The following is a 23,001-nucleotide window of genomic DNA, read 5'->3' as shown; positions in this document are numbered from 1 at the left end:
CGGTTCAAGCAATTCTCCTGCCTCAGCCTCTCGAGTAGCTGAGACTACAGGCATGTGCCACTACGCCGGGCTAGTTTGTTGTATTTTTAGTAGAGACGGTGTTTCACCATGTTAGCCATGATGGTCTTGATCTCCTGACTTTGTGATCCACCTGCCTTGGCCTCCCAAAGTGCTGGGATTACAGGTGAGCCACCACACCTGGCCTCATTTTCTCTTCCTAGATTTACTATTTTTAATCTTCAGGTGTTAATATCCTTATGATTTATGTTTTCTGTTATATTTTTCATATGTTTGTTCAATGTTGTGAGAGATTTTCCTGTTTTTATTTTTTAACTCTTCTATTTTTTTCTGCATGAATTATATTGTTTTACTCTAAAAAGTTATATTGATCTCTGATTTTACTTTCTCTTATCTTGTTCTTTTAAGAATATAATATCTTTACTAATATAATCTCCTGAGGATACTACTCAGTTATTTTAATAGTTTTCTATTTTCTGAATTATCTTTCTTAACTCCAGTGTCAAATTTACTTATCTTGAGCCTGGCATCAGCAAGATGGCATAATAGGACGTTATAGTGCTCATTCTCTCAGAAAAACATCAATTTGAACAACTATTCATACACAAAAATACCTTCATAAGACATAAGGAATCCAGGTAAGTAACTGTAGCACCTGAGTAAGCACAAAGAGAAGACTCATCACCAACTTATTTTTCAAAATAGCTGGACCATTTTACATTCTCACCAGCAATGTCTGAGAGTTCCAGTTGTTCAACATCTTTCCCAGACCTTGGTATCCTAAGCTTTTTTTAAGTTAATCTAATAGTAGTATGGTGATACCTCATTATGGATTTAATTTGCATTTCCCTGTTGCTAATAATATTGAGCAACTCTGCCTGTGTTATTTGCCATTTATATTCTTTCTTTGGTGAAGTGGCTGTTTAAATCTTATGCCTAGTTTTTAATTGGATTGTATGTTATCTTATTGTTGAGTTTTGAGGACTTTTTATGTTTTCTAGATACACTCTAAACACCATTTTAAACACTTTTTTTCCTTCAAGAGTCTCTTGAAGAAGGTATTATTATTATACCCATTTTATAAATGATTAAATCAAAGAACAGAAAAGTAACTTACTCAAATCTGTGACTAGCAAGCAGTGGCAGCACCGGGATTTGAAACCAGGCATTCTAATTCTAGGGCTCTTTCTCTACACCAGGATTTGGCAAACTTTCTCTAAGGGACCAAATAGTAATATATTTTGTGGACAATACAGTCTCTGTTACAACTACTCAACTCTGCCATTAGAGTTCAAAAGCAGTCATAAACAACACACAAATAAGTGTTGCTATGTTCTAACAAAACTTTATTTACCTACATTGAAATTTGGATTCTATGCTGTTTTCATATTGTGAGTATTGTCAACCCTCAAGTTAAACCAGAATGCTATACTGCTTTCCACTTGAACTACTGATGTTTTCTATTCATGTGTCCTTGAACACCAAAATTTTAAGTACTTTCTATAAAATATTTATCTTTTTACTGTAAAATTTCATATTCCTTTTATAGTTATTCATACCATATATGACACACAATGGCATGTAAGTACTCAGTAAGTATCTGTTGAATTGAATTGAAGTAACTGAATTAAATTATTGGCATATGGTTGAGACAACACATTTCATTCCTGATCCTCTTCTATTTTCTATTAATAAATACTGGGTGCCTTCTCCACTGTTGTTGTTCTTTATATGTCGTAGTTATTATCCTCCATAATAATAGGTTTAATGATTTCATAACATTTGTCTCCCTGCCTGTAAGATTTCCTTGTTAACTCCTCTTAAACAGTTTGCAAAGCTTACTATGATGTTCTTCTAGTTTATACTAAAATATTGAGCTTATGTTATATACCAGGCACATCACAGGTGCTGATGATTCAGTGGCCAATAAGTCAGATTGCCTGCCTCTGAAAAGCTCATAACCTAGGAGAGAAGTGAGAGAAATAAATATGTCAATCTAGTGCAGTGATATCAGGGTTATGATGGAGGCCAGTGCAAAGGGTTATAGGAGCATTTAGAAAGCTCCTAGCTTAGGGGAATCATATCTAAATTGACCCTTGCCAAAAGCCTTGCATTTTGGTATTGTAAGCCACAACCTAAGGAAGACATTGTTGAAACTCTCTTTGGATGTTTCTATTCACTTTCCAAATCCTCCTTGCTTTACCAATTTAATAACTTTTAAATATAAGAAGCTAAAAAACATCACCTGTGCCCCTGGTCCCTTTAATTTCATGCAAGAATCCACATATATCAGAGGAACATTTTTGTTTATTTTGACTGCATCATTCATTCTCACATGATTCAGACAGATAGGCAGCTGGTTTGGAGCCCCCTGTGAGTTCCCAGTCAAATAATGAGTACCTGCTCTGAGAAGAGAGCAGAACTCCCAGTGGCATTGTAGGTCTACAGCCCAGATCAGCATACGTGGCCTCTGGATCTTCCCATTGCCTGTGAATCTTTCCCAATTTGAGTCCTAATTTGTGGCTTCCTCCTTTTTTTTTTTCATGGTACGATGTTGGCTAGGCTGCATTTCTCCTCATGTAGACCATTGTTTTAAATCAATGGCTGATAATATTGTTATCTGTGGTTTTATAGCTGATACCAGCATTAAGGACCAAGGTGCCTGTACTAGTGTTTATATTGCAGGAGGCGGTGCGGGAACGATACCATGAAAAGCAACAAGTTCCTGTGTGCTGCTGTGTTTGGATAAGAGAGGAAGAATGAGATGGAGGGACTTGTTACATACACTATCCTTAGATAATTTCCCTTTTTAATCGTCATAATTATTGTGGGAATGTTTCGAATATTGACTGTGCCTTTCCTCTGAGAAGCTGGAGAACGTAGCACCTTCTACAGTCCCCCTTGTGCTTTGATTCTGGAGGCCATCTCTTAGTGTCACCATCTCTTTGAGGGGCAAACCTCTAAAAGATAGACTGTCCAATAGAAGAGTAAACCTGATAAAAATTCTCTTGTTCTTTGTACTAGAAAATAATTTTAGCATCACACTCTGTCCATCTGGACATCATTAATATTGTCAACCACTCCCTCCAATAGCCTTTAATGTCTAAATAATTACTCCCTGTGGCCACAATCCGACATGATGTCACTCCCCTCCTGATTTGCATTTCATAGATAACAGACAGCTTGGGAATTACAGGAGCCTTTGTGAGCTGTGCTGAAAGCCTAACACTCCCACCATCACCTCAGTCACATGATGTCCCCTCCTCTAAATCTGTCACCAAACCGCACAACCTTCCCCCACTCAATTACCCTTTTCCTTCTGTTACACTATCATTGGCTCTGTCTATACAAAGCTCAACATCCTGACTGATAACTGGAAACAAGGTTGACTAATCAAGACATTTTAGTGCTTTGCTTCATGTGAATATCTTTGACTGGAATTTTGACTTTTCATTTCTGAGTGTGACAATCACCCCCCACCCCCACCCCAGTATATTAATCACTTTTCCATTTTGTAACCTCCCTCTTCATACAGCTGTCCTCCCTGGGTAAGACTAATGCCCAGGCGTTAGGGCCACGGTTGCTTGCCTAGGTCTCCTCATGATTTCTCTTCCCAGTCATTCTTTTAAACCTTCCCGCATATTACCCAGACCCGGACAAGCAGAAATGCTTTTTATGGAGCCAGGTAGGAATGAGGCCAAGATGTGGGCTATGAAGAAACAGAATGTGGTTCTTTAAAAAAACAAAACAAAACAAAAAAAAAACTTTTTATTTTTTGCCTTTCTTTACATTTTTCGTCTTTAATTTCTCCTTTTCTCCCCCACGGCCACTCAATTCCCCTTCTTGCTGTCCTCTTAGGCACCTCTTGGCTTCCTTCTTCCCAGTTAGTGATTTTTCTTTTCCGTGTTTAGCTTTGGTCTTTGTCTACACAGTACCAAACATCTGGATCTACACTAAAAACATGCTGTCAAATACTCAGATGTTTGGAAACATCTGGGCTATTTTGGCACCTCACAGCAGCAACAGCTGGATAACGGAATTAATTTTTCACTTTTCAGTCATCTCTTGACATGGGCTGGACAGAGTCTTATCACTCACAATCTAAACACGGGCCATTATCTGGTCGCAATTCTTTCATCCTCTCACTTGGGAAATTATCTCTGTCAATCACTTTATTGTCGAAGAAAAGGGGAAGGAATGTGTATCTTCCCGGGCCCGCGGTACATCCGCCCTGTCTGCCTCAGCTCTTTTCTTCCTGAAAGAGCTCCCAGGACCCGACAATTTCTTTAGCCTTTCCCACCCGAGGCAAGGAGAACAAGGCGTAGGGAACACTGTTTCCTCTATTCCGGGCCGGAGAAATTGACGAGAGCGTGTTCCTTACTAGACACTCTGTCTGGTTTGAGGTCTTGTTTTCCCCTCATTCTCTCCTGCAGTCTTTGCTGCTCTATTTATAAGAGCAAACAAAATGACGGCAATTTATTATTCCTGTCCACTGCTGTCCACAAAGGGCCGGCGTTATCTGCGTTTTTCTCCAGCAGCTCAGGCTGACTGCGGCGCCCCACGGGGGCGTTCGGTGGAGACAGACCGCCTCAGACCGCGAGGTGTCACTGTTACCGCCGGGGACGCGCGGCAGCCTCCGAGTGACGGCCCACGTCCCGAGGCCGCGACCCCCCGGCGGCGTCCGCGTCCGCCAGCCCTCCCTGAGGGCCGCGCCCTGACAGGAGCTGCGCGCGCGCCCACCCACCGAGGGCGGGGACCCGTGTCCACAGGCGCCCACTGGCGCGGCGTCCTGAGCGCGCGTGCGTGAGCCAGCGAGCCGCTTCCCCGAGACTGAAGAGCCGGGGAAAGGGATCTGTGTGGAGGATGTTTCCGTTTCCAGCAGAACGGACGCAGCCCCGGAGTCAGTGCCGTCAGGAGACACGTCAGTCGAGTCCGCGGAAACCACTTCCAGTGCGAGGCGTTCGCCGGCGCCGCTTAGACGCTCCGGGGTCTGAGACGCCTCCCGCGCGGGGCGCGCGGCCCGGGAGCGGCGATCGAAGCGCCCTGGGCCTGGCAGGCAGGCGCGCGGGGCGGGCGGGGCTCTGTGCTCTCCCGCGCGGGCCGCCTCGCCCCTCCCCCGCCCGCCCCCTCCCCCACCCCCTCCCAGAGGAGGTGACAGACGGGCCTGTAATTTGGTTCCATTCGCTCGACTGGAGCAACACCTGCCCCCCTCCCCTGGGACGCGAGGGTCTCATCCCAAACCAGACAAGGAGCCAAAGGCAAATCCGGGCCCACATGCAGATCCGATGCGGGGAGGAGCGCGGCCCGCGAGGCCGGCGCTGCCCACCACGCAGCGAGCCCACCCAGCGGCGCCCAACTTCACGCTAAACACCCGCAACTTTCAGTCTCAGGTTTCCGCGTTTTTAAAAAATTAAGGGCGACTGTTGCAGCAAGTGATAGTTCCTTCCACTCACACCCCCTCACAATAGCACCAAGTGCCTGGCGTTAGGCTGTGTGGACAGCGAGGTTCGGAACCAGAGCCAGGTGTAAAGACCAGGGAGGCGCACGGCTGTGTAGACGGCAGGTGTGCGATCCCGGAGGGGATCCTTTCTTTGTGTAAAGCCTTTAGTGCCCATGTCTAACCTAAATTCAGAAGGACACCCATTTCTTTCTCCATTTAGTTGGACTTGTACAAGGGCACTAACCACTAAGCCTTTCGGAATATGAGCAAAGTCTAAGCATCCTTGTCAGGTCCTCTAGTGAGTGGCTCATCCGGATCTCGTCCCCCAGGCTGGATCCAGAGCTTATGTAAGGCATGATGTCAGCACAGAGCCTTCTCCAGCCACACGCAGAACCAGCCCACACGGAGGCCTCCTTCACCTACCTGCTCCTTGGCAGTCCCTGGGAAGTTTCGGGCTCTCCAGTGGCACCAGAGGACAAGTCTTCTGAGCAGGGCTAATATCTCGTCCAGGGCCCACGCTGCTTAAGAGAGCTGTTCTCACTTTCCATTGCAGTAGTTCACTTTTCTTTTCACAACAAAGGAAACTTGCATATTTTTCCTTTTATCAAAGTATTTGCTTTTGAATTGTATTACCCTAAAGACTCACTTTCCCATTTCAGTCCTTACTAGCAATGTGACCTAGGGCATATCACCTAACTTCTCCGTGTCTCAGTGTCCTCATCTATAATGTGGGAAAAATAATACCTTCTACTTCACAGAATTTTTAGAGGGCTGAATGAGTTAATAATGGGCAGTGTCTCACACAGGGTAAATGCCTGTGCGGTTTTTGCTGATGTTGTTATTCGGTAGACAGTGCGGGGTCTACCTGTGGAAGGAGCACAGGACTGGTGTGAAAGGCTTCTAGTTGGCTCTGCCCTGCAAGGTGTTGAGACTGTGGGCAAGTCACTTAATCACTCAGGTCAGCTGAGCCCTCTCTACCAGGGGCCTGAGGGCCTCACAGACACAACACACGCAGCAGAGCTCAAAGAGGGGCACTGGCCTGTTTTTAATGACCCTTAGGCCTCCAGACTGCTGCTGCCAGGGCGGTCTAGCAGGTCCTCACTCTAAAGTTCCCTCCTGACTTTAGTGCCTGACCAATGGCTAAAAGAGTCCACCAGATCTGTATTTAATCTTTAAAATCTACTTAAATTGGGCTCTAGCAGCACATTCTCTCTAACATGTTCCAGAGGTCCCTTATCGCTTCCCCTTTACCTGTGGCTGTGGTTAGCCAGCCCCTAGCTGCTAGCTACCCCAGCACGCTCTGCACACCCTGCACACCCCACACTCCGCAGCACACCCCGCACACCCACAGGACAGCTTTGGGCTGTGGACGGGCTGTGGATGGGCCAGTTTTCAGGCCTGCTCACCCATGATAGGTCAGGCTGAGGGGGACGAGGGAAACTCACATCCAACGGGTGTAGGAGCAATTGCCAAAGTTAAGGAGGGCAAGGGGTAAAATTTACACTAGAAGGAAAAGGGTCCTCAGGAAAGGTAGGTTAAACCAGCTGTGAAATTTCTCTCAAATATGAAAGTGCTCACAGGTGATTTTCAGGAAATACTGTTCCTTTATTTTACTGTGATAATAGTATATTTGCTGTTAAAAGAAAAAAACAGTACTTATCTTTTAAGAAATACTGATATCTTTAAGGATGAAATGATGTGATGTTTGGGATTTGCTTCAAAAATCTTAAGCGGTAGTGAGAAAGACAGGATAAGAAAATAAGTGAAATGTACTATTGGTATTGTGTATATTTGAATCCATTTCATTATTCTCTTGGCTTTTGGAGATGTTGTAACATTTTCCATAAGAGTGTTTTTTAAAATGTAGTTGCTCAGAAAATTTGTGCCAGTTGATTTTTACTCACCAGGAAGTCGACTCCCACCTGAACTAAGGCCTCCACCTACTTTTGCAGAGCTGCACCCTCTAGCCCAAGTCACCTCCTGCTACTCAGGAACCACCCCAGACCTGGTTACTTTTTGTCAATGCACCGGGTATTGCTCCACAGAGTCATCTGTGGAGAAAGTTTCTTTCTTTGTCTTTGGTCAATGATCCTCTGTCCCTCTCTAGCAGACTGACTCCGGTGGCCGTTTATTTTCAGTTTTTCCATCCTAACTCCAGGGGGTACTAAGAGGATCCACACCAATCACAACGCCTTTCTCCTTTTTCAAGAAGCTTCCCTTTTTCTGATATCTTTCTAGAATGATCAGCAAGGAGATGAAGAACTCCCTCCTGACCTGGAAATACTGAAATGGAACAGGAAATTCCAACAATTTCTGTCTCCATTATCTCAGGAATAATTAAACTGTTTAATTCATTGTTAAAAAGGTTGCCCACCATAAATGCTAATATAGTGAGCGCTATTGAGCTCTTAACAAGCACCAGACATGTTTTAAGTACTTTACATGAATTAACTTAATTAATCCTCCTAACAATGCTACTGGCTATGTACTATATTTTCCCTATTTTACAGGTGGAAAAACTGAGGCACAGAATTAAGTAATTGGTTCAAGGCCACAGCCAGTTAGTAGGAGAGTGGAGAATTGAACACAGGGCATGCTTTGTCAGAGTCTGTGCTCCTGACCAGTCTGCTATAGTGCTTATCACAGCATTCAGTGCTATGGGAAAAATCAAGGTAAAAGAGAAAAGGCATAGACTGGGCCTTTATCATGAGTCGAGTGGGACTTTCAGACCTGTAGACAACTCTACATGTGTGCATGTGTGGTGTACTCCATGGATCACTATTAACTTATACCTATGTTTGCTGTCTTGTAAGACGTGTGATTCTAGGTCTGTTTCGGGCAAGACCAAGCTCAGGGTGAAGGACGAGGCTAGGGCCAGCTGCAGAACAGGGAGTAACCTGCATAGGCTGTTCTGATGACATGAGCACCCAGGACGTTTTACCAGGATGAGAAAAGAAAAGGCAGTGCCGTGACAGCAGCTATAGAGGCTGGTCCAACAGGCCTAAGTCTCTAGGCAGAGGGTACCAAGGTATCTCCTCAGAGAGGCTTTCTCTAACAGCCCTCTCTGAAATGCTAGCTAGCACCAGCACTAAGCCCCCATCCTCTATTCCTTACCCTGCTTTTTCTTCATAGCATTTAGCATTATCTAAAATTAAATATTGTGGGGTTTTTTTGCTTTAGTGTACTGCTCTTCTCCAGTAGACTTTGTCTCATGTGTTGCTCTGTTTTCAGCATTTAGAACAATGCCTGGCACACAGTGGGTCCTCAATAAACAACGGTTGAGTGGAAGAATAAATGCTCACCATCGTCATTCAAAGAAGAATCAAGACCTCATGGATGGCTGAATAATCACTGTGTCTGCGCTACACTCAGGGGATGAGTCAGTCACCCTCTGCTTTAGCAGACTACCACAGTGCTTGTCTCTCTTGGAGGGGGTTCAGCAGCTTTGGATTTGGAATGACATTGTAAAGATCCTCTCCTGGAATCACATTGGCTGGGTAGCTAGGAAGGGATACTGCCCTTTGTCCAAATCCCAAAGCAAGGACCTTTTTGTCCAGGGGAGTTTATCAGTAGGTTCCTCCTACACGTGAATGGGAAAACTGGGATGGTCAGTTGGAAGTTGGGCCCCTAAACTGGGAAAGAGAGGGTTTCTAGAAGTTAGAAGTCGACTTCAAACCCTCCGCATAGAAGCATGGCTAATTTTTCTCTTGTATAATAGAGATGTGCTATAAGGACTAGGAGTAGTTACCTTTTCCCATTGCCTAGAGGTGAGAAGGCCTACAGGCACTCATGTGTTTTTGCAGGTCACAGAGTAACAGCCATTGCTCTAATGGCCAGGACATTGTCCAGACACAAGGCAAAGGAAGATGGGTGCTGTTCTTTTTCACAAACTAGGAAGTACTTTCCTACTACACACCTTCATATAAGGGAGAGGATGAGGTCCTACCTAGTAGGATCTGTGAAGCTGACAAGAAGACACCTGGGTGAAAAGTGAAAAATACCAGCAATCCCAGACATTTTATATGCATAAGGCCAAGCATCCATCTACTTGCATTTACTCTGAAACCAGAGACTTGTTGTGATACAGACTCATAGTTCATAATATTCTATATATGTGTATGTACATATAGTTTTAAAGTTATTTATGTCTTCTGTTTGTAAACAATATATTTCACATTTTTAAACTAGCTATAGGCTTTTGTAGATGTCATTTTTCCTATCTCAAGGTTGGCCTAGGGCTTAATTGTTTTTCTTGTTTGCAGATGCCATGTCTTGAATTTGTCTACTGATTAGATGTTTGAGTATTGCAGTAGTAATATACACCTTGTTGTTAATAAGTGCCATGAGGATTGAGGGATTGAGAGTCATCATATCACGGGTCTTCTTCTCACTGCCATTAAATAGCTATGTGTCTTAGTGTAGGTCACTCCTTGGGCCTCAGTTTCCCAGCTCTAATTTGAAGAGGCTGGGTTAGAGAGTTACTAAGTTTTCTTTTGGAGGCAAAGAATCTACAATTCAAGTAATATTTTATATAAACACTGTACTTCTTTTCCTCATTGAGAGTAGCCACCATCATATGTAGGACATCTATTTATGGGACTGATCCATGTCCAGATTTGAACATCAAATATTTCACTACAAAAATGTGTTTATGTTAAGGTTTTGTTGTGTTTCCCAGTTCCTTTTTTAAGAAACTGAGTCCAGTAAGGTATTTCATGCTTGGCTAACATGTCCATTATTTTTAGACAGTATGCTTAAAATAAAGGAGAGGACTTTATTTGATACCTTTATTTATATGCAAAACAGCGTACCATTCATGAGATATGAAAAACTTGTCAGATAGAAACCAGATTATATCTATTTTCACTACAAAATATTGCATTATATAAAGCAACAGAGACACAAAAAAACCCTGAAAAAGACTAAAATCTTTGGATAGCAGATGTGGTTTTTTTTCCCTTGTCTCTAAAATACACTCCTTGTTTTAAGAGTTTCACAGCAGAGAACATGAAACATTTTCAGGTTATAGACTTTTCTTTTTGGTGTCACAGAGGAAAGTAGTTCTGAATTTTTTTTTTTTTTTAGGAAAATAACTTAATTTCCTAAATTCATCACACGCACAAACATCACACACACAAAGAAGCTACTCTCCTTATAAACAGTTTGTAAAGGACTTCTCAGACATAACTACGGATAAGAATAATACACTTTTTTAAAAAACTATAATAGTGAAGTGCTAGTGTTGCTGATCTCACAACAAAAGAACTTTCAAGAACAAACATCTTAATATATAAAATATGTTTAGAAACAGGGAGAAGTGGGAAATTTGTTATACAAGTGCAATATAATTAGAGCAGAAAGAAAGACCACACACGGTATAATCTCAACAAACACAAAAGTAGACATAATTATTCCACAGGAAAAAGTGTAAACACTTGACTATAAATAAATTGGCACAGAGTATCCAAAGTAAAAGTATCACCACTCTGAAAAATAAATGTCTTGAAGAAAATACTCTACTCCTTCTAACATAAATAAAAATAGGTTGTCTTTGTCTAACTGCACCTATGGGTCCACATGTTTAAGGTCACAAATAGATGTTTTTGGATATATAAAGGGGCACTTCGCCTGCAAAAGCAATCAGATATTAAATTTTCCATTTAAATATGGATTTTCCTGTCCACCTTGGTGTCATATCTTGGGGATAAAATCTCACCAAGCTCGAATCCTCCCACAGTGTGTATATTTGCTCTCAATTTGTCTTTCTAACCTTACTAAATATTCAGGATTTATTTGGATTCTAATATAATCTTTATTCTCGCAACAGAACGGAAAGTTTCCTGGTGCACCTTTCTGTGCCTTCAGTCTCTGTATGGGAGAGATTCCCTCCTCTCCCTTCCTCCCCAGTGTTTGGTGATTTGTCCATTAGAAAAATTCCAGATAGCGTAAAAGTTATTAGCCTGCATACTCTGAACTTCTGCCCTCATTCTTTCAACACATTAAGATTTTGTGGGAGATGAATGTAGGAGAACTGAAAGTCTCCAGCGGGTTAAAGCAACAACCCTTGGGGAGCCCCAGCGGCGGCTCATCTCGGGTGCCTCTACAAGGTTCTCCTGGCCTGGAAAATCCCCCCTGCGAGCCCCTGGGCTCGCCAGACAACTCCACCTGCCTGCGTCGGAAACCTTCCCTCGCCGCCCTGCTGACAAGAGAGAACAGGTAGCGAGCTTCTTCCCCGGCCCGAGTCTCTCGCGGCGGCCGACTCGCTGGACCACTGCAGCCTCCGCCACCCCAGGGGCCGCCGCCCGGATCCGTCGCGTTTCGCGGACGCCGGGGCAGGCGGTCCCCCGCGGCGCACCCCACCCTACACGTCCAGGACGTGGTTGAGATAGGAGATGTAGCAGATGGCCAGGCGCAGGATCTCGATCTTGGAGAGCTTCTTGTCTGGGGGCAGCGTGGGCAGCAGTTTTCGGAGCTCGGCGAAGGCCAGGTTGAAGGCCTCCACGCGGATGCGCTCGCGGGTGGCGTGGGCCGAGCGGTACTTGGCCGTGGCGCGCCTGCGGCGGCGCTTCTCCTCCCGGCTCAGCTGCTGAGGGTGCGGGTAGAGCGCGGCCCGGCTGCCGCCCTTGCCGTCGCCCTCGGCCTCCTCCACCGGCTCCAGGTCTGACACGCTGCCCAGCACCTTGGCGTCCGCGCCGCCCAGGGACTCCGGATCCGAGTGCGCCGAGCTGGGATGGTCTGAATCTGCGGCTTGGTCCGGACTCAGCATCATTTTGGAGGCTGAGGAGGGGGTCGGAAAATTAATCAATAAAAAGAATCGGGGTCTTTTGCTGGAGGGATGGCGGCGGAGGCCTACCACGCCGGCCCTCCCAACGGACTCGCGGCCCAGGCCCCCTCCCCACAGCAGGCCAGCGCGCGGCGCGGGAGGCGTCCTGAGGCTCTGGCCCGAGGGCGCGAGCCCCTCGCCTCCCCTTGGCGCTGGAGCTGGCGGGGATCAGTTGGCCCTGGCCTCATTCTGGACCCGACACCTCGACCTGCAGGCGGCCACGGCGGGCCTGTAGTCCTGGGCCTGGGGGACGACCGCAGGCCTGTGGGGTCGCGACTGGGTTTTTGTGCCTCCTCCGGCCAAATGCCAACCGCTCTATTCCACCTCCCTCCCTTCGTCCCCTTCCCAGACAAACAAGTGATTCGGAACACGAATACATCTGGGTTTTCATGGGGGCGGGGAGACGCGGAGTGCGCTTTCCTCCCCAAGAGCCTCCGGCGAAGCAGCCCGGCAGCCGCGGCGCCCGAGGGCCTGGCGCTGGTCTGGGGCTGAGCCGGGGGCGCCCGGCGCTGGGGTGCGGGCGGTCAGGTACCGCCAACCCGGAGCGCAGGCGGAGAGCCAGCGGCTAGGGGCGGGAAGGCTTCTTGGACCCCTCGCGCTTCTCCGAAATCATAAAGAAATAACTAAACAAACGTGGGGGAGCCTTTCAAAAGAAAATTGACTCCGATGCCCTCGCAGGCTCCCAGAGCACCATCTGTCACGCAGACAGCCACACACATAGGGGACCTAGGGACGCGGCGACATGGGCTCAGACAATGTGCCCGGCAGTCGGCCGACCACCTTGCGGGAAAATGCGGGCAGCCGGGTCGCCGGAGAGGATGCAGAGGGAAGGGAACAGAAGGGAAGAGAAGGGAAGGGCCCGGGGCGCGGCGGGCGGGGACTAGCGGGTGCCGCGTGTGCTGTCCCGGCGGGAGCTGCATCTCTGCAAAGTTCTGGCGCTCACGGAACCGGAGCTGGGCAGCCCGCAGCTGTCCCCGGGCAGCCTAGCCCAGTCCAGGCGTGTAGGTGCTTATCCTTCCTCTAACTGTACCCTCTTGGAAACACCACCAGCCAGGCTTCTCCCGGGCGCCTGCAGCACCAGCCTCGACTGCGCACCTTCTAGGAGGCAGCCGCTCGGAACCGCTGGGCTTCGGGGAAATTCCGGCTTCGAGAAAGGGTCGGGAGGGAGGAAAAAGGCCCCTGTGGGGGCTGCATGCACAAACCCCGGGCATCGGGAGTGAGGACCAGGCTGCGAACTCGGGGCCCCGGCGTGGGCAGCCACAGCGACGCTCGGCGCGGCAGAAATCCGCGTCCGCGACGTGTAGGAGGCTTTGCTTCTAGAGAAACAAAAGCAAGGGGATGGGCGATCGGTTCCCAGCACCGCACTAGCTGAGAAGCGAATTGGACCAAAACAGCTTTTATTTCCCTGCAAGGAAACCAGGTCCTCTATGGCAAAATAAAAATAAATGCTCCCAGTGAACTGCATGTGACTCCCTGCGGGCTTTTCTCGGGTACGTTTATGAGTAGAACAACTTGCACCTACACAGTCAGCTTGAAATCAAGGGCAGAAATAAATAGGCGAGTTATGGAAAATCACAATAAGCCACTAAATAGTTGTAGTTCTGGTAAAAAGTTCCTGGGTTGCTCTCAAAGCACGTTAAATTCTCCTCCAGATCTTTAAAAAATTCATAAATAGTATGTCGTGTATGCGTTTTATTTCTTTATGGAATGAACTGCATCTATAAATGCAATATAAATAATCTAACTTAGTTTCAAGCTGAAAAAAAATATTTAAAGGGGTCTTACCTTGCAAAAGCCTTTTTGATAATCTCTTCTCCAATCTTTAGAGTTAAAATTCCAGGGAGTAGCAAGGGGAGATTCCGGAAAGTATTAAAAGCAGCAAATATTTATTACATTCAAAAATGAAAAAGCAGCTGTCATCTCGCTGGTGTCCACAGCGAGGGACGATAATATCTCAGGATGTAGACGATATGAATGATTGTTCACTTAGTTGATAGATTTTAAAAAACGCTTTTTCCTTTTAATTGTTCTCAGACATTTCAAGAAATTCGTTGTTGATTTTTTTAAAGGATGTGTTGAAAAGTCTCGTGCCTTTTTTCCTCTTCTAGATCCCTATAAATAACAAAAGAGATGCAGAGATAAACACAATCACATCAAAGGGCTGATTCCTCCACTTTCTAATAGCGGAATAATCAATAAGAAAGATGGTTAAGATAAGATTCTACTCCTATCGGACGCCTTTCCTTTCTTTAATAGGGCTGAGCAGAAACTGGGAAGTGCAGGACAGAGATGTGATCTTGCTCAGAAGTGATTTTTTTTTTTTTTTTTTTGAGATAAGGCTTTGTTCAGCTGATGTCTCCCCAGTTCCCAGGAACACAATACTGTAACTCGGAGCTAAGGTTGCCTCTTCCTCTTCCCTCATTTACTTGTATGTTGTATAAACAGATACCTATTTTCCAGTTTCAAAGTCTTTCAAGGTTTGGTTATATCCCCCGTCCCCACCCCCTCCTCTCTTTACCTTGTAGCAAAATATATATAGTCAGTGGCTTGGAGATGCTTGGAGAAAGGTTGGTGAAAAGTGAACGTCTCCTGGAGTAACAGTGACAGGGAAGCAGAGAAAGATGTGAAGAGGGTGGGAGAGCCAGAGGAAAGAGGCAGAGATGCGTGTGTGGCTTCTGGGCTCTCCTGGTACCAATTGATTCAGCCTGGAGATGGTGGAAGAGATAAAGGCTTAGGAAGGGGGATGGAATTTTTTTCCTCTAAATTGATATTTAATGGGAAATCCTATTGGACAGAAACCTGGACATGAGTCACTTAATTGGACTTGACATCTGTCACAGTGTGGGAGTTTTCACAGCCCAAATATTTTAGCAGATCAGATTCCCACTGAATCTGTGCCATAAAATATAACAGTTGAAAGCAGTTCATGATAGAAATCTTAGCCTCTAAACAGTCTCTAGCCATAGTCAGGCTATTTCTTTTTTCCAGATTATTGACACAACATTTAAGTGCAAATAAACAATTTGACTATGGAAAAAATCCTCTAGTATATTATAAAGTCATCATTTTCCCTTAATATTTAAAAAAATATTTGTGTCCAGAACATGGAAATATATGTTATATAAGTTGCTGCAATAAATAGGAAGTATTTAGACATGCAACGGCTAACATTTATTAGAGATCATTTACATTTTAAAGGATACTTCAATAAGATTTGATTAAGCATATTAATATTTTTGAGAAATGATCTGCCCTGAGACTAACTTATCAATAGATGGTAAGAACCTTTCAATAGATTAAGCCATTAGCAGAACTAGAAATAGAACCCACATATTCAAGGTCCACGGTATGAGATCATTCTACTTTTCTGTATATGTTCGTTTTTCTCTCCACCCACTCATTTATCAAGCTAAATTATGACATGCTACATGTGTTGATTATTGCACTTCATTCTTGCCCATCTTAACATGCTACTATATTTAGCTCTGTGGCAGTGCATTGAGTGAAGATGTAAACATAAACTACCAGTGTATTCCAGCACATAATTCCTTTGCCTTACATGATCCCATGGCCCTGAATTTATATACTTTATAATTTAGAAAAAAACTAGTTCAATTATTTTGCCATTTTGTAGAGATACTCATAGTTAATATCGAATACATATAATTTGTGATTATTTTAGCTTTTTTGATTATTCAAGCTTATAGAAATAAAAGAGCATTATAGCCCTACTTCCACCTCCCCAATTCCTAGGGGGACATTTGTGGAGAAAGGAGTCCTCACTTGCCTTCCTTAATTTTGCCATCAAAGCAGATTTTATCACCAGGAAAGGCATGTTGAGCAGCCCACCCCTGGGAGTGACCCCCGATTTTTCACGGCTTCCACAAGTACTATTTGCCTTTGCCCACATTTTCGCTCCTCTGAGAGATTCCTGGACCAGAATGGGGCAGGGATGGAGGAAAGGAGGGAGCGCCTCCACCAAATAAGGGCACCAACACTCCCCTGCCTTGCTTCTGCCTAACCCCAGCACAGAGGTATATTTTAAATATCCCCAGGACATTAAAGTGAAGACAGAAGCCAGCCCCATATAGGTGGCAATAGAAACAGGATAAACACCTCATGGTGGTGATGACCAAGGGAGAAGGGAGGTTTCCTCACTCTAGTTAGGAACAGCCGATGCTAAGCATTCACTCACAACCAAAAGTTTGCACACAGATGCACACCCACAGATACCTGTACCTTTTCGCCCTTTCCCCCAGCCTTACTCATGCAAGCTGACTGGCTCTATTAGACCACCACACATTCAGAGTGACAGACTGAAAAAAACTAATGGGTCTAATCACTATAGCTCTAGAGTAGACAGTTGCTACAGTGGAAAAGGATAAGCATCTTTGGTTCCCTGTGTTGGGGGGTTGGGATGGGCTGTGCAGGTCCAATTCTGCTATGGTATGTATGAAACCAGACAAATTCTCTTTTATGTTCAGGCTTACTCGTTGTACACCAACAGCCAGCATGCACATAAATTAATGCTTACAAGAGTAAGCATATATAAACAGGTATACACTCAGACCCATACCCAGCGATGCCTAGCCACACTGTCATAGACAGAAACATGGATTCACATTCACACACACGCCTTCTTTCTTCCAGGAAAACCTCCCCCTCCCCCACCCCTTTGCCTTTTCTAAGACCTCCCTGGCACAGATGGCCCCTCTTTCTGTGCACTCCTTTCATGTCTCCCTTAGAGACTACATATTGTGTACCATGATTCTTGGTTTCCACACTGGTCCCTCTCCCTAGGCTATGATGCTTCCAGGGGAGGTGTGTAGTTTATAGCCCCACCACTGATGTCTGAGCTTGACATGTCATAGGTACTCAGTTCATTCACGCTGTGACTTCTTATGTACAGAGGTACCCTAGATATTTGTAACATAGAAACACATCCACCAAAGGACACCCCTGATTCAGTTATATCAGTTTTCTTTCCTATAAAAATGAGAACAATAATATTTCACTTCTCATTTCACAGGGTTGTTATGAGACTCAATGTATGTGAAAATATTTGCTAAAATACTAAGCATCATACAAATTATGATATTATAGACTATGAGTAATATTAAATAATATTATTAAATGAATGTGGAGGTGAAAAGTAGTGACTTAAAAAGTTAGACTTTTTGACTCCATCATATGCTAGCTGTGTGAACTTAGTTGTGAGCTACTTAACCTTTTTAGACCTTAGTTTTCTAATCAGTAAAATGGGAATAATCAAAGTATGTTATGTTATGCTGTTATGTCATGATTTTTTCTGAAGGTTAGCAAGATAATTTACGTAACGTGCTTAAACTAATGCCTAGAACTCATGTTCAGTAAGTGAACAGTAATTATTGTTCAGTAACAATAATAATTATTGTTGTTATTCAATATAAATACCATATCCAGATATACTCACCCACGTGTGTGTGTGTGTGTGTGTGTGTGTTCATAGCTCTGGTGGCCAAACTACAATGAGTCTTTTCCATGTGTCAGACCTGGGTATAGTGACTTTGCTCATATTAACTCATTTAACCTTCACCACAAAACTATGAGGTAGGTAGGTACTGTTGCCCCAATTTTGTGTACAAGGAAACTGGGACATGGAAAAGATGGTAATCTACTCAAGGTCACATAGCTAATAAATTGTGGAGCTAAGATAGAGATTCAGGTGGTCTAAATTCAGAAACTGCACTCTCAAACATAAAGTACTCTTGTTTCCGTGGTTGTTGAATCCTACACAAATATACTCACACAGAACTATTCACCAAAATGCATATGGTGAGGGAGAAATGTACATACACACAAAACTTAGATAAATTGTAACCTTTGCATTCAGAGGTGGTTAGTGAATTATATGGGTTGGCTGTGTCCCCACCCAAATCTCATCTTGAATTGTAGTTCCCATAATTCCCACGTGTCATTGGAGAGAGTGGATGGGAGGTAACTGAATGCTATTTTAGTGATAAAGAGTAAGTTCTCACGGCATCTGATGGTTTTATAGGGGCTGCTCCCTTTGCTTAGCCCTCATTCTTCTCTCTCCTGCTGCCTTGCGAAGAAAGACATGCTTGCTTCCCCTTCCATCATGATTGTAAGTAACCTGAGGCCTCCTTGGCCCTGCGGAACTGTGAGTCAATTAAACCTCTTTCCTTTATAAATTACCCAGTCTCAGGCGTGTTCTTATATTGGCATGAGACTGAACTAATGCAGCATCAGTGCAGTTTAAATACTTACCGTGCATCTAGTACTTTGCCAGATACTGTTGAACTACAAAGGTTTTGGAATTATTTGTTAATTTCACTAGACAGCTGTTTTCCATCTATTCTTTAAAATTTTGTACCCCATAGGCAAAAATTTGAGGCATACTCATTGAATATATGTCTATTTATACATATACTCAGTTATAATTACCTAATATACTAGTACAGTGGTACATGTATAAACTTGGTACATGGACTACTGTACTAGTATATTATATAATTTTATAATTATATTTATAGTACACAAAAAGATATATGTAAAGATATAAAATAATATCTATTTAAATTATAAATATTTATCAATAGATATATTTATAAATATATATTTATTATTAAAGAGCTAATAAACATAAACTTATAAAATGATTAATTCTATTTATTAACAGCACAGAACCATTAACAACGTAAGGTATTATTGATCATGTATAACTTCTGAGAGCAATAAGCCTAATTTTGTTAAATTCATTGTTTCACCCTTTGAGATAATGATTTGATCATCTGGTTTTAAGCTCAGTTTATTTAGAATCAGGTTTTTGACTGACATAGCAGAAAAAGATGTAATACAAAAATTCAGATGTTATCATCACAAAGAATGATAAGCATGTGAAGTGATGGATATGTAAATCAGCTTGATTTAATCATTCCACAATATAAACATATATCGACACGTCATATTATACATCATAAATGTATACAATTTTTATTTGTCAATTTTTTAAAAAAAGAAAAAGTGGAAACAACCCAAAGGTCCATCAACTGATGGATGGATAAACAGAATGTGATATATCCATACAATAGAAAATTATTCAGAAAGAAAAAGAAACAAAGTACTGAAGCATGCGACAACATGGATGAACCTCAAAAACATTGTGTTGAGCGAAAGAAGCCAAACACAAAGACCACATATCGCATGACTCCATTCATATGGAATGGTACAGAATAGGCAAATCTATAGAAACAGGGAGTAGATTAATGGCTATACAGGGATAAGACAGGGGTAAAAAAGGGGCCAGGGAGTACTGCTAATCAGCACAGGGTTTCATCTTGGGATGATGGAAATATTCTAAAATTAGATTTTGGTGATGATTTCATGACTCTGTAAATATACTAAAAAAACATTGATCTGTGCACATTAAGTATGGTATTTTAAGTATATCTCAATAAATCTATTAGGAAATTCAGAAGACAGAACATGTGATGTTTATATCATTGTAGTCGGTAAAAGCTGTGATGTCTTTTCTCACCCATCATAAGGATCACAGCGGACACTCCTTTAACAAAAGGCAGGTTAACATGAAAAGCATAATGTATTTATCTAATCAGAGTTTTACATGACACAGGAGTCTTCAGAACAAAGACCCAAAGATCCAAAGGAAAACTGTCCATTTTTATGCCTAGATTTGATGCAGAGTGGATAGCCGTCTAGAAATGTGACTGGACAAAAAGGGAATGATCTTATAGCAATATTCTGAACGGGGAAACCCAGGAAAGCCTGCATGTTAAGATTCTTCTTGGCCTCTCTGTGTGGTATTCCTTTTTCCAGGGTATAGGACAAGACCCCTTCCAGAATGAGGGTCTTATTATCTACTTTCAGACGGAGTAGGTCAGAGAATTTATTTATGGCCAGCTCTTACACAGAAAAGTAGGATAATGTTAGAATACCATTTCTAGGTATTATGCCTGGCTTTGGTGAGAGGGGTTCTAGTTTCTCTGATCCACCTTGAGGAAAATAAATTCTAGTTTCTATGGTTTGCCCTTGGGGGAGAACGGGGAGAAAGGAGAGCATGGTATATATCCAAAGGATTATAAATTGTTTTACTATAAGGACACGGCACACGAATATTCATTACAGCACAGTTTATAATAGCAAAGACCTGGAACCAACCCAAATGCCCATCAATGATAGACTGGACAGGGAAAATGTGGCGCATATACACCATGGAATATTATGCAGTCATCAAAAACGATGAGTTTGTGTTCTTTGTAGGGACATGGATGAACCTGGAAACCATCATTCTCAACAAACTGACAGAAGAGCAGAAGATCAAACACCACATGTTCTCACTCATAGGCGGGTGTTGAACAATGAGAACACATGGACACAGGGAGGGAAGCATCACATGCTGGGGTCAGTTGGGGGGAAATAGGGGAGGGACGGTGGGGGGTGGGAAGTTGGGGAGATATAGCATGGGGAGAAATGACAGATATAGGTGATGGGGAGGAAGACAGCAAATCACACTGCCACGTGTGTACCTATGCAACAATCTTGCATGTTCTTCACCCCAAAACCTAAAATGAAATTAAAAAAAAAAAAGTTCAGAGAGAGACTTTGCTTTTAAGAGATTTTCAATCACCTTATGTTCAAAGTAGTCAACATGCCAAGTGCCAAACTTTGAGTTACCATTTTCTGAGCCCCAACGATTGCTATCTATTTTCACTATATTACTCTATTTAATCTTTTATCTAGTAAATATTTTTCTTCATTGTCATTGATTATATCTAGATTATAAATGGTGAGGGTTTTTATCATTTTTTAATTTGTTTTCTTTAAAGAAATAGGAGAGATTACCACCAGTTGTAGTAGTACTTTTGAAATTTACCATCTGTGTGATCTGAACCGTGGTGGGAGTCAATATAAATGGAGGTTGAAGCTAGACAGTGGTATCCCCTAGTTTGCTCTGTGCTTGTCTACGGTCTAGTCCTTGCGCTGGTGGGTGGGTATCTATGGTAGATAACCATTCCCAATTTTTCAGTTTACTTTATATAAGCCAATATTATCCCATTGGTAATAATTATAGGAGAAAAAAATGGAAACTCCTTTGCGACAAAAAATATTTTAGCATCTATATAAATACCATAAATGATAGGACATAATTTGAGAGCTATTTATTTTTACTAAACATATATAAATAAAAGAATGTTTTCAATCCCTCAACCCATTCAGACACACACACATTGTTGTGGGAGATCATTTATTTTCTTTTTAAAGAATAAAGTATGTGCTATAAGAAAAAAACCAGAAGTTTAGTAGAAGTTAATCATTGATTGTGTTAACTAAATTAACACTAAGTTTTATTGAAATCTGGACAGTAAGTTTCTTTCTAATACGAATTAGTTCTTCTTTTAACAATGAGTTTTAAATGTGTAAAATTCTTGATTTGGAAAAATTTTTAGCAGTCTAGAAATTTATACTTCCAAGCTAATATGGATTGAGTGTATACTATGTGCTTACTAAAGTGCTTTGCATGTATTATCTCCTATAATTCTCACAATAAATTTATGCTTCCAACTGTTTTAGGTGTTCATATATAATAGATTTTAACATATGCCACATTTTCATTATTTTGGGTAGCAAAAATCACATAGTAATGGAAAAATTCCTAAGTTATATCCCTTCAAAATGCCTTCTCCATTGCACAATTTTTTTAAAAAGTTACCATTTAATTCATTTAAAAATATGTATTTAAAGAGAAACATTGAGTGTGCATTCAGTTTTTTAAATCTGCTGGTAGCATCTATTGACTTGTCATAAAAAATAACTTTGGAACACTTATCTTAAAGTACTCTTTAAGTACTCTTTAGGTACTTTACCACTTGCCAGCCAGCATTTTTCTCTGTGGAACAGTAGAATTTCATGGTATTTTATCGTTTCATTTATTGCAAAGATTCTATAATATTTTAAAAGACTCATATTTCTAAGACTAACTACATGGGTACATATTATATACTTTGGTGTCAAATTATGCAAATTTATTGCATAGTAATTACTTGGTGAATAAATTTTGTTTGTGATGGTCTCTGTGACTCCAGACTGTTTATATTTATTTGAGTTAAAGCAGCCTTTTCCTCAGTGGTTACACTTGCATAATTTTTTCATAAATTATTCTTTCTATTAAAGATCATTTCAGTTGTGAATATATCTGCTCCCATACATTCTTCCATTAATACCTCCTTAAAAAGAGTTTTTCATGTATTTCAGAAGATTCTGAGACAGAATCTATAACATACCTCAAGCTCAAACAGCAATAGCTGCTGTTTTTTAATCCACGTAAACAGCAAACTTACATAATACAAGACTGCATGAATTGATCTAACACTTGTTTCTTCAAATCTTCAGCAATGTTCAGCAGTGTTTCCCACGTGTTTATCAATGGAATCTGCCAATATGAGAAAGCATTTTTATCACCTTATTGGTTTCTGTGTATTATTTCAGCTATTTCCCCAACAGTTTGGCTTTTGCTATAAAGTAAGAGGCTTCAGAACAGGTTTCTAAAACGTTTATCTTTATATTTACTGAAATGTTGAAAAGTACTGGATTGAGTACTTTTAAACATCACTGAAAAACTGGAGAGATTGGCTTTACTATTTTGGATAACTAATTTTTTTTTTTTAAAGAAAAAAGAAGAAAGAGAGAAAAAAAGAAAGAA

General features: G+C 42.4%; 1 protein-coding gene across 1 annotated transcript; it reads right to left on the bottom strand.

Moving 5' to 3' along the window:
- Positions 1-10,406: 10,406 nt before the first annotated feature.
- On the bottom strand, positions 10,407-15,059 carry NHLH2 (nescient helix-loop-helix 2). Its single transcript, XM_017524203.2, has 3 exons — positions 14,800-15,059; positions 14,067-14,393; positions 10,407-12,235 (listed from the first exon to the last, which is right to left on the bottom strand). Exon 3 carries the CDS (start codon positions 12,225-12,227, stop codon positions 11,820-11,822), a length of 408 nt encoding a protein of 135 aa, XP_017379692.1. The 5' UTR covers positions 12,228-12,235; positions 14,067-14,393; positions 14,800-15,059; the 3' UTR covers positions 10,407-11,819.
- Positions 15,060-23,001: the final 7,942 nt, after the last annotated feature.

The sequence above is a fragment of the Cebus imitator genome, unplaced genomic scaffold (assembly GCF_001604975.1).
Source record: "Cebus imitator isolate Cc_AM_T3 unplaced genomic scaffold, Cebus_imitator-1.0 Scaffold32, whole genome shotgun sequence".
NCBI classification, from domain to species: Eukaryota; Metazoa; Chordata; class Mammalia; order Primates; family Cebidae; genus Cebus; species Cebus imitator.
This window is presented reverse-complemented; position numbering and strand designations above follow the sequence as displayed.